The sequence below is a fragment of the Cryptotermes secundus genome, unplaced genomic scaffold (assembly GCF_002891405.2).
Source record: "Cryptotermes secundus unplaced genomic scaffold, Csec_1.0 scaffold2939, whole genome shotgun sequence".
NCBI lineage: Eukaryota > Metazoa > Arthropoda > Insecta > Blattodea > Kalotermitidae > Cryptotermes > Cryptotermes secundus.
Genome location: NW_019726308.1, coordinates 1 through 14,058, shown reverse-complemented (window position 1 = coordinate 14,058; position 14,058 = coordinate 1). Strand labels below are relative to the sequence as shown.

Here is a 14,058-nt window from a genome sequence, read left to right as displayed (position 1 = left end):
ACTGGCTCCATTACCAAGCGAGGGGTGTCACTAAGAGAGACACAACAGGCTGCCATTCGTTTACTTTTACAGAAGACAGTGCATTTTGTTATATACACAAAACTGTTAAACATTAAACACAAGGCTCAGTCTTATAAATAATATAAATGCATTTTCCTTACTTAACCTGAGGCCTCAAAAGACTAGTGCACACATATAACAAGGGTTGCAAAGATAATAAGGCGTGTGTATACTACTGAAGCAATCAGACATCTCAGTCCCAGCAATTCCTAAGGCTGCTCTGTTGGGACTGGTAATATCTATGTAAGTACAAAGTGACTGACTGACTGAAGCTTGTTGATTATTAAGTTTCATCAAAATATGTCGAAGTAATCAAGATAACCAAATGTGTATAGGTCCATTTAAGCTCCTTACTGAAGTCTGCCTTAAAAAGTGGACCAAGATCAAAGAAACTTACAAATGGTCATACCCATAAACCAGAAGATTCTCAATGCTATATAGTCTGAATTACTGACAGTGCTCTTAACTAACAGTAAGAGAAGTAGTTACTATAGAATTCTGACGATGGTGTATAACACACTGATATATTGGGTTTTCAGACTTTAACCAGGACGATGGATAAAGTCCAAAAACCCAATATATCAGAGTGACAGAAGTACTGAGTTGCATAAAAATACGTGGTGCAATCCAAAAGTTCCCGAAATTTGAATTTTGATGACGAATGGTTAAGAGTACATCAAAATACCTCTAGGTGTGTCCCCATATACCCTTCTTGAATAAGTGTGGCAAGTGGCGTCGAGTTGAGTGGTTAGGTTTATTGTTGGTGAACGTATTTCCATTGTTGTGTTTCCGTGAGTTTGCGGTTCTGCAATGGCTGACCTGAGAGAGCAGCGTGTCTGTATAAAGTCGCAAAAGTTAGGGATCTGATTCTGCAAGATCGTAGGCTGACCATCCAAGACCTCTGTAACACCTTGGGACTAAGTTATGGTACATGCCAACAAATTTTGTCAGAGGAACTGAACATGAGGAGGATTGTGCCAAAGTATGTGCCACGACTGCTGCAAAATGAACAGAAGCAGCATCGCTTGGAAGTCTGCAGGGAACTTCAGCAACAGCTTCAAGAGGATCCAAACTTTCTTTCAAAGGTTGTCACTGGTGACGAAAGTTGGGTTTATGGCTATGACCCTGAAAGTAAGCAGCAATCGTCGCAATGGAAGAGCCCTTCGTCACATCGGCCAAAGAAGCTCGACAAGTCAAGAGCAACATTAAGTCCATGTTATCTGTTTTTTTATACTGACAGGATTGTTCATAAGGAGTTAGTCCCTCCTGGTCAGACAGTCAATAAAGAGTTCTATCACGATGTTCTAAAGCGTTTGAGGGAGGATATGAGGAGAAAACGTCCAGAGAAGTGGTGCACGAACGACTGGGTACTCCACCATGACAACGCAAGACCGCATATGGTGTACATTGTGCAGGAATTTTTGGCTAAAAACAAGATGGCAGTTGTTCTCCACCCACCGTACTCGCCCAGACTTAGCTCCATGCGACTTCTTTCTCTTCCCCAAGATGAAAATCAAGTTGAAGGGGCAAAGATTTGATACAGTTGAGGAAATTCAAGCGAAAACACAGACAGTACTAAACACCCTAACAGAGAAAGACTTCCAGGATGCATTTGAAAAGTGGCAGAAATGTTGGGATCGGTGTATGCGCTCCCAAGGGGACTACTTTGAAGGTGATGATGCAGAATAAGATCCAGGTACGACATAATAGTTTTTATTAATTTGTATTTCGGGAACTTTTGGACTGTCAAAGAACTAAGAAAATATAAAACTTCATTCAGGGCCTAAGTGACTTTCATAATGAACTAAATTTGAATCAGCTTTGCAAAGCCCACTGTAGGTGTACAACAAGGAGTTTGGACATAACTGGGAATTACTACTGGCGGGCATATGGACAGGCATGACAGATCTAAGCAGTGCTTTTCAAAATCCACCCAAAAGAACATATTCCAAATATACAGGCTGTAAGAATGTAAACAAATTGATGCCCACACCAGAAACAAATTTTTCAAATCTGCAAAGGAAATAAATTCCTGTCTCATGGAATGTGCTCCATAGTTACAATGTCTGTGTCCAGGACATCTGCTCTTCTATCAATGTCAGCTGATTTTACCTGGGCCATATTTACATTATTTTAAATGGCATAAAACTTTGCCATGTTCTGTCATCTGTGAGGCTGACTGCAACTTCTGATATGCACGCAAGCTGTGCAGCTGCCCACTGGCCTGCATCATGCTCATTCATGATGACCTTCTATTTCCAATTGGCAGCATACTCACATAGAAAGATGGCTATGAACCATACCATGAAAATATAGAGGAGACATTACAGGTAAGGCTCCAGACAATCCTAATGTCAACTCTATAAACAGAAATGGGTGATTCATGTCACACCCTGGACATGTCAGTCATCCTGGGATACAATCTGAGCTTGTAACTTTTTCACAGGCAGGTCTCTCTTCTGGGTTCCAGCAGACATTCTCATATCCTCATACAGGTCATGCAGCTTGATAAACAGAAATATACTGCAAAGCTTTCAGTTCAGACTGTAGCCAAAACATGTTTTTATGAACACCCACCATACAACAGGGGCAGTGTTACCATAATGACCTAGAGACACAGCACTACAGCATATGTGGGCACTTGCCTCGCCTCCACGTTATCCCCACAGCATGCAACACCAGTTACACAACTGAAGCTCCAAACTCTCATTTCAAGTGCTCTTATGGGTTTACCAGAAACTTATTCAACCTGTCTCTACTCAGATTTATGGAAAATGTCTGTATCTCAGTGTAGCCATTGCTGGACAGCACTTGGAAACATGCATATCCACTGCTCTCAGCAAACCAACATAGTTTCCTATATGAACACCTCTGTCTTGGCTTGAGTAAGCAGATCCTGGAAGCTGCCAGGGATGCACGGTTTGTCATGTGAACGAGTTGATGTGTATGATGCCAGCTGATCCTGCAGGTCCCGCAGCACAGCACGCACATTGCCTCGACAATAGAACTCCACATCTGAAAAAGTGCAGCTCCTTGAAGGGAGGGGTAAGGACATACAGTACTACCAACTTCACCAGGACACGGGTTATATATTCAAAATATAAAGATGACCATGTGTGGCTCTGGCAGAGAACACTACCTTTCAGCACATAGCCTGAGTCCCTGATGGTCTTATGCTGCGAAGTCCAGATGTGCAGTGTGTGGTAAAACACAGCCACATAGAACTGGTTCACCACCTGCACCACCAGCTGCTGATGGTTGCACTGCCTGAAACAGGATAACACCATCAAATGTGCAGCGTGTGGTAAAACACAGCCACATAGAACTGGTTCACCACCTGCACCACCAGCTGCTGATGGTTGCACTCCCTGAAACAGGATAACACCATCAGATGTGCAGCATGTGGTGACACATAGAACTGGTCAATGCACATAAACAGCTGCTGATGACTGCAATATTATATCTCCAGGTGTGCACTGAACTGGTGGAAAATTTGAAACCTCCAGATTTCCATACTGCACTATGTCACAACAAAACCACTACACCTTGATATATACTGGGTGCCAGAATGTGTGACATAGCAAAACACAGCATTAAAAAAACTGATAATAATCTATCTAGAGTAACTATGGACTAGATATAAACACAAGGTGGGTAGGCAGTGACGCTGTGCTTGCCTCCTATTAGCTTATTATCTGGCTCACCCCACACATTTCACATGATCTCTAGTTTTGCACAAGGAACAATGCAGTTCAGAAATTAAACACATTTAAGCTTGTATAAAGTAGCAGTGTCTGGGTGTGTCACTATATTGGAACACCAACTGATGGAAAACAGGGCATCATAATTGGGCAAGAACCTTCACTGTAATGTAGAAACATTCATTGTGAAAGGGTTTCCATGTGATATTCCTAATTTCAAAATAATATCTGCGTGTAAAGTGCTGGATAGCTGAAACTTTGAATATGATAATACTGTTGAGACACTGTTTCAGCATACATTCAGTATTGCACACAGGGTGAACTGCAGGCCATACGAAAGCACAAGACCACAGCCCACAAAAGGCAGCTATTTTAAGGAAGTGCTGACACTGAAAGAGACTGCCACTACCTGTTGAGCTCGCCATGTCGGAGAGCCTGAAGGGAGATGCGAGTCATGTTCAGGCTCATCACAGCAAGTGGAAAGTTCTGCTGCTCATCCACTGACACTCTATAGATGTCACGAGCCAGTGGAATAAGGTGTGGTGTGTTGCACAGATACAGCAACTGCAGGAGACCCAGCATTCCCACTCCACGCAGGTCTGTCCCAGGGTCTGTGCCCTACAACAAGTACAGCCTACCACAGTCACTCAGAAATCTCACAATCTCAAAAGCTCACACTGCAGGAGGGAAGTGATACTTAATTCCTGTCTGGTGCATAAGGTATTTTAAGTAATTTCCATTATGCATTATGGGCATGCAATAGTTTAAGTTGGTTGAGGCACTCTGCTATAAGCCGGAAGGTCAAGGGTTCAATTCAAGGTGAGGTCACTGGATTTTTCAATTCACCTAATCTTTCCAGCCACACTGTGGGCCTGGGGTCAACTCAGCCTCTAACAGGAATGAGTACCAGAAATCTTCCTGGGGGTGACAGATGGTGTGTAAGGCTACCTCAATGTCATCCATGAGCCCACTATCTAGAAACAGGGGCCTTGACATCTCACAACCCTACAGGCCTCCATAGCTTGTTTGCCTTTTTCTTTACCATTATGCACTACTTTTTATTTTTTTCCCTTAGTAATAAAATTTACATGCCAATCCATCCATTATTCCCATGCTTGCTACACATGATCTGTAAGACTCATTTCCATTACACTTGCAAAACCACTTCATGTCAATGTCCATGTAGAGTAACAGCTTGCCACCTGCACGAAAAACATCTGCTCCACTTAACATTTTCACCTGAATAACAAGGACAGATTCTGCAAGCTGGGTCAACCACATTGTATGTCTCATGGTTTCTCTCTTATTGCTATCAAACATAACTGATGCAGCTGTGACATTATTCCACACTCTGCACAAAAGTTAAGATGAGAAAACTGCAAGTCTGTATTGAAAATGTACCCTCATGTCTGTTCAGCTGCAGTGTTACTGATGGCGGTCTGAAGTTCAACATTTCATTCCAACTAGTTTAAATGTTATTCAAAGGTGACACACAGCTGTGTGTTAATACTATAACATGATACATAACACAGGTCCACCTGAAAGCCGATGTGCTCCCAGTGCGAACCGTAACATGGACAGTCCATCCGTGTGCCTGTCAAACGCTGATACACAGTCTGCAGCATGCGCACGTGCACTGGTTCTGACATGTCCAGCTTGCCTGCAACAATCATTCACACTGCATACCACCTGGGTTCAAAACCTGGTCTCTCAGTTTGGGAGAAGGAAAGTAGTTGATGAACTATCAACAGAATGGAGAAAATTACATAATAGGATCTTCATAATTTGCAGTATTTACCTAATACAGTTGGCACAAAATGAGAAAAGCTGAGGTGCTGAGGACATTTAGCACAGCAGACCCTGCAGATGGTTCTGTCACTGGTATATTACAATTGGTAGCACTCGATTTCTGGACTCTGTATACTGTCTAGTGTACTCCATCTACTATGGGAACAAGGGTGCATCACTGTCAGTTAGTCATCACCAGAAAGTTATTAGATTCTGTTTTAACCTTTAAGTGATGGGACATTTAAATTCCGGTAGTGGTAGCGGGATGGAGTTAATTTAAATGCACGCCACTGTAGAGTAATAAAAATTGTAATCAGTTATTCCCTTTGGCTAATCACCCCCGCTATTTCCTTCTGATGACTGACTGTTCTGGAGAGGCAGAAGTCCCGACGGTTCCGGGAACGCCTGGATTCCTCTCCTCTGAAATTTTGCTGATTGGCTGAACCTAAAATTTGGGTGTTTCTTTCATTTGCATTCAGCCAATCCCTAACCAGATCCATCTTAATTTGGGCCTAAGTACAACACGGTCCCTCTGACAGCTCTTAAATAAATGGAGGTACGCTAACAATCGCTCGGTACGCCCCTTCGAAAATTATTGCGACTCATTTCTGTCAAGTCTCAAATTTTCAAAGACTTGAACCGTCGAAGTTAAGCACTGAAATCCCCAGAAAACACAGCGGGATACATCCTGCTCCGTTCTGGGTTTTCAAGTGACCTGCAGCTTGCTTGTCCCTCAGAAAGACCAGATGTTGTCCTTGGCGTCTGCTGGTGCTGGGGTCAATTCTGTATCATCTATTGTTAACAGTAGTACATTTCATTTCCATGTAGTGCATTGTAATTAACAATGTAAATGAAAAACATTCCTGAGGCCCCTGCATGGTGCGGTTACACCTATGGGCCTCCATGGCCTGTTATAGGAATAGCTTTACCTTTTTTTTTTGTCCCCTTATCTACAGATATACAGTGCGTACAATCAAGTGCGCGCCGCGGCTGCAATTTGCTGTGAATCATACCACCGCAGAACGGATGCAGTCGCGGGGAGGAGTTGCAACTCCTCCCCGCGACTGCGTCCGTTCTGCAGTGGTATGACTCACGGCAAATTGCAGCCGCGGCGCGCACTTGATTGTACGCACTGTACTTTGACATTAGATTTTAAGCATGTAACTTTCTTATACTTTCCAATCATTGATATCATGCTCAACACCCAAGACAGAGGATCACCCCCTGTTGGTTGTATGCAACCATCCACTCGACTCACTCATAGCTATTCGATGTGTCTGGATGTAATTACTTCAGTCTGCAACAAAATTCTGGTGGAGAAAGTGGTATATTTAACAAGTGAGAACAGAGGAGCAGGCTAGAATTAAACTAGACCTTATGGAAATAAGTTGCAAGTATACATACTGGATGAAGTGGTTCAGAATTGTGAACAATGGCAAGCTCTTTTACTAGCAGTGTTGAGTAATGAGGTTGCATTAATGGACAGTAAGTCAGCAGACTGTGGGGATATGGTCCAGTCTGCCCAACTGCATAACATGGGGTCAGCAATGTTTGTTGTCCAGCCTGCACTTAAGAATGTGCACAAACATGCAATTCAAATACTTTAACTTGGGTGACTCAGGAAGACAATGCTACTCACGCTGGGCAATTGCAAACACAAGATCACGCTCTGCTGTGAGATGGTCATGCAACTCTGGTGGGCCAAGCAGACAAGATAGCAGTGCACATAGACCCTGGGGCTCCACGCTGCCTCGTACCTCTGCCTGTAAGAGTCATTTCCATTACAAAGAAATGTATAACTTAAAGCCTCACCCATATGAGGTTCTGAAAACCGAGTCATGCCAGTAGACACATTAATTACATCCAGTACGAAGTAAATGCCACAACCAGATCTTTGCGGCACATTAAGTCTGGACCTGAATAAGTTAAGGGGTTGAGAGTTACAAGTAATCAGTGCACCTGGGTCGTCTTGAACCAACCAATGAATTAATGAACTGAACATATTCACAGGATGGAAAATGTTGGATTCATCATATAACAAAAAATTTACTTTGGACATTAAACATCCTTTCTTGCCTCTCAGGAACAAAAGAGATCCATGACAGGGACTGAGCTACTTATCCCAAGTTGAACTCCTGCAGCAACAGGCTTACCAACTCTACTGATAAATCATGCACTTGGAAGTACATCAGTGCTTGGTGCACAGTGATGTGGGGCATAACTGAGTGCCTAGACTCCAAATTGTTTCTGAACACTGTCTCCACTGTTGCCACATTATCCCATTCTTCCTTTGCTGCTTCATAGGCCAGCCTAAGCAAAAATAATAACAATAATAACAACAAAAATGACAACAAAATTAGTGGAAGCATATAAACTCCCATTAATAATGACCATAAAACAAAATATGGCAGAAATTAATTGAGAATAAATATGATATCATTGACAACTTTACAGTAATGCTCCACATTTACCTCAAAAGAGTGAAATTCATCCACTTCTGTTACATCTTTCGTACAGAGGAGCCTCTATAGACTTGAGAACAGTAAACTTTTCAGAGTGCATGAACCAAGAACAAATACTGAAAATTCTAGAAGGTATTTAAGTCATGTTAAATTTATCCCGTTAAGGACTACACTATGTAGGATTTGAGGTTCTTAGAGCAATGCTTATGAGGAGATACAGATCTTATAGGATATAACACTGTGTAGTCAACTGAAAGTCAATATGCATTTCAGAAGACCATGTTGTGACAATCTTCTGGCTAAAAGAGTAAGGCAAGCAAGAAAGCCAGCATGAACCATGCAGCAAGTTGAGATTGCTTCGTGCTGGTTTTCTTGCTTGTTTTACACTGAAGATGGAGGCTACATATTCCTTCAAAACGTCAGTTGACTTGCAATGGACTACACTACATTATATCACGAGAGATATTACTCTTGTGGTCTATGAGTATACTTTCATACAGTACATCAAAATTCTGGGATTTTTCGCATAGTTACTTGCCCCTTTCAATACCCATCAAATTTCAAACAAGAGTAACAGTAACTATTCTCAAGCTGCTTCACTTTCAGTACTAACGTCAACTTTAATACCGGCAGTTTTCATTATGAAAGGAAAAAGTTATAAAAACCACAATAACAGAACTGGTCATTTAAACATAATGCTATCCTTGGTTGTTTATTTCAACTTTACCCCAATTCTATAAAAACCTTTCAGGATATATTACCTTGCTTTATCAACATCAATATTATGTCTGTGCTTTTCGAAAGCCGATTCCAACAGTTCGTGGCTCCTAACCTCACTTTCAAGTGACATCACAGCAAAGGCGTACATCAGCCTTCACAAGATTTACGTTCCTCGCATTTCAAACAAAAAAAAATTCTCATTTATATCTTCCAGAACGTGAAATTTCACACACAAAAATACAGCATAGATATAAAGAACATAATATCATGCAGCAAGCATATATTTCCAGGACGTAAACAATGCAAAATGCATCACACTAACGCATACTTGACATACTTGACTTCCACCATTTCACCATGAATGACGAATAACAGCAATACATTTTGTACCCAAGTTAGAAATTGTGACTGAAGTTGCTTGCGATTATGTATTTTGTATTGAATTTCCGAACAAAATATGCTAATTGTATAATTTTGAGGGGAGGTGGTCACGGTCGTCGCCTTATTTTACGGGGAAGACATGGATGTTTCAGTAGTGCAGGATATAACCAGCTCCCTCATTAAGCTGAAGAATAATTCGGCCAGGAATTAATTGCCGCTTCATGCCGCGCTAAGTTATTTTTGTGAGTGAAGTTGCTTGCGATTATGTATTACGTATTGAATTTCCGAACAAAATATGCTAATTGTATAATTTTGAGGGGAGGTGCTCACGGCCGTCGCCTTATTTTACTGGGAAGACATGGATGTTTTGGTGGTGCAGGATATAACCAGTTCCCTCATCAAGCTGGAGAATAATTCATTCAGGAATTAATTGCCGATTCATGCTGAGCTCAGTTAGCGCCGTGATCAGAACCACATTTTGTCCCAATCCTGGTCCAAATCTAACTACGTATTCGTTCACTATGTAATTCTTCTAGGTTACTTTAATGTTAAAGGGCACCAGAAAGCTGTACCTGTGCTCATTTACTTATGAGTCACACCATGAAGCGTATGGGGGGAATCTCATGCAGTTCCACCATTCTTGACCTCTGTAGCCGATGGTAGTGCCGTTAGCGTCAAGCCCCGGCCGTTTTGCACCCACAACCCATTCGACAGGAGCCTTTCTGGGCTCCAGTGTAGGTCTGGACACTGGAGAAGAGAAAAATCTCTTGCCCCTGCCAGAAATTAAACCCCAGTCACCCAACCCATAGCTGCTGCTCCACTTTAATGTTACCCTGTAGATTTTGCAAAGGTAAGTGGGATTTAAGGCTTTCAAAGGGACGATTAAACAATTTATGCTTTGTCACCAGACTACACTGAACTGTATCCCAGAATAAAAAACTCTCAACTTCTGTTTATTCCATGAAATAATTCAAAGTTTACTAATACTTTATGATGCATTACTATTACCACTGACTACCCATCACAGACAATTTAACTTATCGTAGATTTGAGATTCTCACAATGGTAGTTATCAAGAGATCCATATTCTACGATATAATGAGATGTAGTCTATTAAGAGCCAACTGACGTTTCAGAGGAATATGTCACCTCCATCTTCAGGACTGAGGAGTAAACCAAACACAAAGCCAGTTTTGCTTGCTTGCTTGGTGCCTGCTTCAGGCTTAGTTTTCTTTCTTGGCTTTCTCTTCAACCATAAAAATGTAATAAACATATTCCTCCAAGATGTCGGTTAACTTTCAGCAGACCACACTGCATCATCATCATCGTCAGATTTCTCTGGGAAACAAATTTCACCAGAGGAATTTAGGTTACTGTGACTGTATGGTGGGAGATGAATGGTGACAGAGGAACACTTCTAAAGATATGAACTGGACAAGTAAATGTGACTGATTCTTAATTGAGTATAAACAATTTATTCTGATATTTAAGCAAGAAACACAAAAAAGAAATGTCTGTGGTTTCCTGCAAGTGAGGAGTCAGTTCAGACTCTTAAGCCAATCCAGGACCCAAGAGGTGACCTCTGATTTACTGAAAGAAACACCAGTCCAGCATCTACACATTATGATCAACAACTCAGCACATGTGTGTGTACATGTGACAAAGTATTGCGCGTAAACAAAGCAGCAGGTCCAATGGGGGACGTCCAGTAACGTCGCAGTGCCTCTCTTATCTCAGCTGGGGTCAGTGGACCTGCAGACTCTATCTGCAACACAAAGTCCACGTCTCTTTAAGCTTCCTGTTTTCCCTTCTCTGCACATTTCTGTTATGACCAGTTATCAATTCCTCTGTCAGCTGCTGATATTCATCGAGGGTCTGCTACTGAGTTACAGGTTCCTGACCGACAGCCTGCAGCTTGGCAAGGAGGGCTGTTCTGTCCTTACCTGTCTGGAGTCCAGAGAATGGCCTGTCGAATAGCCTGTTGCAGGCATGTACCAGCTGAATGGGGCACCTGGACATGCCAAATTATCTTGTCGTACCAGCAATGCAAGGTCCACTATCTGTGCCACTGTCTCGTAAGCCATATAACCTGCAAGTAGATGCACTGAAGGCTTATAATGACTTTTCCCATTAATACCGCACACTGCTATGTTCATGTTTGTCTTCCTAAGGGTTTGAAAAAATGCTAAAACAGAACAAAAACTTTATCATCATTTTGTCTTCATGGATGAAGCATCAAATGTAACTCTTTCAAGGTTTGCAATTTTTGAACTATGACTCTAAAACATGCTGCTTCACATGCTGTAACTTCCCAGCCAATGAGACATCAGGATGTTTAGTGGGAAGAGAATATCAATATTCATTGTACAGACACACCTTGTCAGTTGTTACTCCATAATACTTTTTTTTCCTTGGCACTACAGCCCCGGTGGGCCTAGTGAACTTCTCCGTTCACTTCAGTTTTTCTAGATCTTACACATTCGGTAGGACTCCTTGAGCGGGTGATGAGCTCGTCGCAAGGCCTCTACCTGTACACAAACACAGGAAAAAACACACACACACACACACACACTAAACATCCATGCCCTGAGTGGGATTCGAACCCAAGATCCCGGTTTCCAAGCGAGCGAAGACAGTACATGCCTTAGATCGCTCGTCTACCGTGACCGGCCCATAATACCTTACACACCTTACACAGTGATAATCTTTACCAAATTACCATCACTTATATTTAATGGTAAACTGTACCACATGAAATGTGAAATGATAGTTCTGTGCCTTCATCAGTAAAGCTTCATAATCTGCAATCAGCTCTCATTAGCGCAACAATATCTCTGTGAATGAGACGGGTGGAACAAGTAACACACATGGGAGACACTGTGAAAAGCACATAAAATTCCAGCTGGAGGACCTAAAGGGATGACACCACTTCAAAGACACATGAATAGGAAGGAGGATAATACTGAAAGAGATGTTAAGGAAACTGGATATTTTGGTGTGAACTGAAATTTTCTGGCTCAGGCCAGGGGCCAATGGCAGGCTCTTTTGCAAACAAGACTCAACCTTTGGGTTTCACAAAAGGCACGAACATTCCTTACGGTCTGTATGACTACTGGCTTCTTGAGGACTACTCCAAACAGCTAACAAACACAATTCAGATAAAGTTATATCAATCTTTGTGTCTAATAAACAGTATTTCTGTATGTGTACAGTAGACGCCCTGTTACTCAGAATGAGGTGCACTCATTAGATGACTGCCAGTTGCAGCAGGAAAGCACTTAAAGAATCCATGAATGAATGAATGAATGCATAAGGAGTGGGCCCTTCTGGCATTTGCACTGCGACCTTAAATGATCTATTGTGCTTCCCCTTTTTGTTTAACTCTTTATCAATCCTACAAAGGTAAGACTTTGTTTATGGGGGTGTCATGATAGTCACTTAGTTCCATAAAAAACTGGCCCAGGTGATGAAATCTTAAATAATAAATAGTCCTACCACCCATCTTAATTGGTGTCTGTTTAATTTTAACATATCCTTCATTCTTTTGGCATAGGATCTTAGTTACAGAATGCATATTTTTACACTTTTCCAATAATCTGATATTTCCACTTTCTGTTTCAGAGATGAGAGAACATATTTTCTCTTTAGTTGTTGCACAGGTGTCTTCTTAGAAAACAAAGAAGATTGATGGGCCAGAGATTTCAGATACTCTCAAACACAAATTCAACTAACCTACACTTTAAGCACAAATCACTACTACTGTTATGGTATCTGCACAAGGCAGGATGATAAGCAACATTGCTGGTGGCAGTTAACAAAATACTGCATGGTAGGTGACCACATGCACTTTCCAACTTTGATTTTGAAGTAACTTTAGAAAACAATAAGCTGTTAGATATATCTGCCAACTGCGCAACATTTCACATACACACAACAGTGCACAATGCATTTCCATGCACCAGAGTAGGATTTTTTTTTTTTTCAGATAAACTGTTTTCTGCTCTTTCCCTCTCAAAATGTACTGAATTCTAACTGAATATGCAATTACTTTAATTGACCTGTTGCGTGAAACCATCTCCCTAATTTACATTGCTCCTACTGGTTGATTCACATTCATACAGCAGTCATGAAGTAGCTTGAATGCATAGGGCAGTCTCACCTAGCAAGTCATAAGTAACACTGCTGATTTTTGGAGTCTCACTGTTGCCATCCGACCTCATTCGCAGCCATTCACGAAACTTCAGTGCTGACTTGGGGCTGATGATAAATGAGGCCCTCCGTGCATTCACAAACTCCAGATACCTGAGAACATCTGAGCGCTCATTCCCAATCTTTCAATTAATTACATGAGTAAACTCTATTCTGAATTTGAATGTTATTAAGCATTAAAGTTTTAGCCTCTATATTTTATACTGACAAGAAAAGCAGCCATATCTCAGACACGTCATGGTATACTCAATCTGCTGGTCAACCAAAGAGTCCACAGGTTCTTGCTGAAAGGAACGGCACCCACCTGGTCTCATCCAGGACACGTGATGAACGCTCAGCACGAACATTCCTCTCATACTTCACCACATCAACTGGAATGGCAGACGTATCTGTGAGTTCGCCTGTCTGGTCTATTGACTGCAGAAAGTCCATGCACATGTGGCCCTGTCTCTTTCCACGGGATGACTCTAATGTCAAGTCCCCATCTAATGGCAAGTCCTGAATGTAACTGCTGATACATTTCTTCAGATCTTTCATGGCTGCCATAATAAAAAAACAGAATGAAATTGAGCCTAAATATTACCTTCTGACTTCCTTTCAAGTTTTGTATTTAGAGTTGGTAATTGCTAAAACTGTACATGGAACAATGCTCAGCCCTTCTAGACAGTAACATCAATATATTTATTGAAACCATGGACATAATAATTAATGAGTTACTAAATAAAGGCAAGAAAATT

At 41.6% G+C, this 14,058-nt stretch overlaps 2 protein-coding genes across 2 annotated transcripts; both read right to left on the bottom strand.

Moving 5' to 3' along the window:
- Positions 1-1,758: 1,758 nt before the first annotated feature.
- Positions 1,759-9,725, bottom strand: LOC111864204 (ELMO domain-containing protein 3). Its single transcript, XM_023851282.2, has 7 exons — positions 8,773-9,725; positions 7,703-7,859; positions 7,189-7,312; positions 5,300-5,421; positions 4,171-4,379; positions 3,200-3,327; positions 1,759-3,075 (listed from the first exon to the last, which is right to left on the bottom strand). Exons 1-7 carry the CDS (start codon positions 8,877-8,879, stop codon positions 2,918-2,920), a joined length of 1,005 nt encoding a protein of 334 aa, XP_023707050.1. The 5' UTR covers positions 8,880-9,725; the 3' UTR covers positions 1,759-2,917.
- An 846-nt stretch (positions 9,726-10,571) lies between these two features.
- LOC111864205 (transcription initiation protein SPT3 homolog) lies at positions 10,572-13,860 on the bottom strand (the record flags this gene model as incomplete). Its single annotated transcript, XM_023851283.2, is given in 4 exon segments — positions 10,572-10,877; positions 11,056-11,201; positions 13,272-13,414; positions 13,626-13,860. Coding segments are annotated over 4 exon segments (662 nt in total), but the record flags the coding sequence as incomplete, so codon positions are not given.
- Positions 13,861-14,058: the final 198 nt, after the last annotated feature.

Bases quoted from the DNA above. Each gene is read 5' to 3' on its own strand.
- LOC111864204 (XM_023851282.2), bottom strand. From the start codon at position 8,879: ATGTACGCCTTTGCTGTGATGTCACTTGAAAGTGAGGTTAGGAGCCAC. The intron at 4,380-5,299 runs GTGGACCTGTGT...TACTTGTTGTAG, and splicing joins GGGAGCACATCGGCTTTCAG to GGCACAGACCCTGGGACAGA. The intron at 3,328-4,170 runs GTAGTGGCAGTC...ATCCTGTTTCAG, and splicing joins CGACATGGCGAGCTCAACAG to GCAGTGCAACCATCAGCAGC.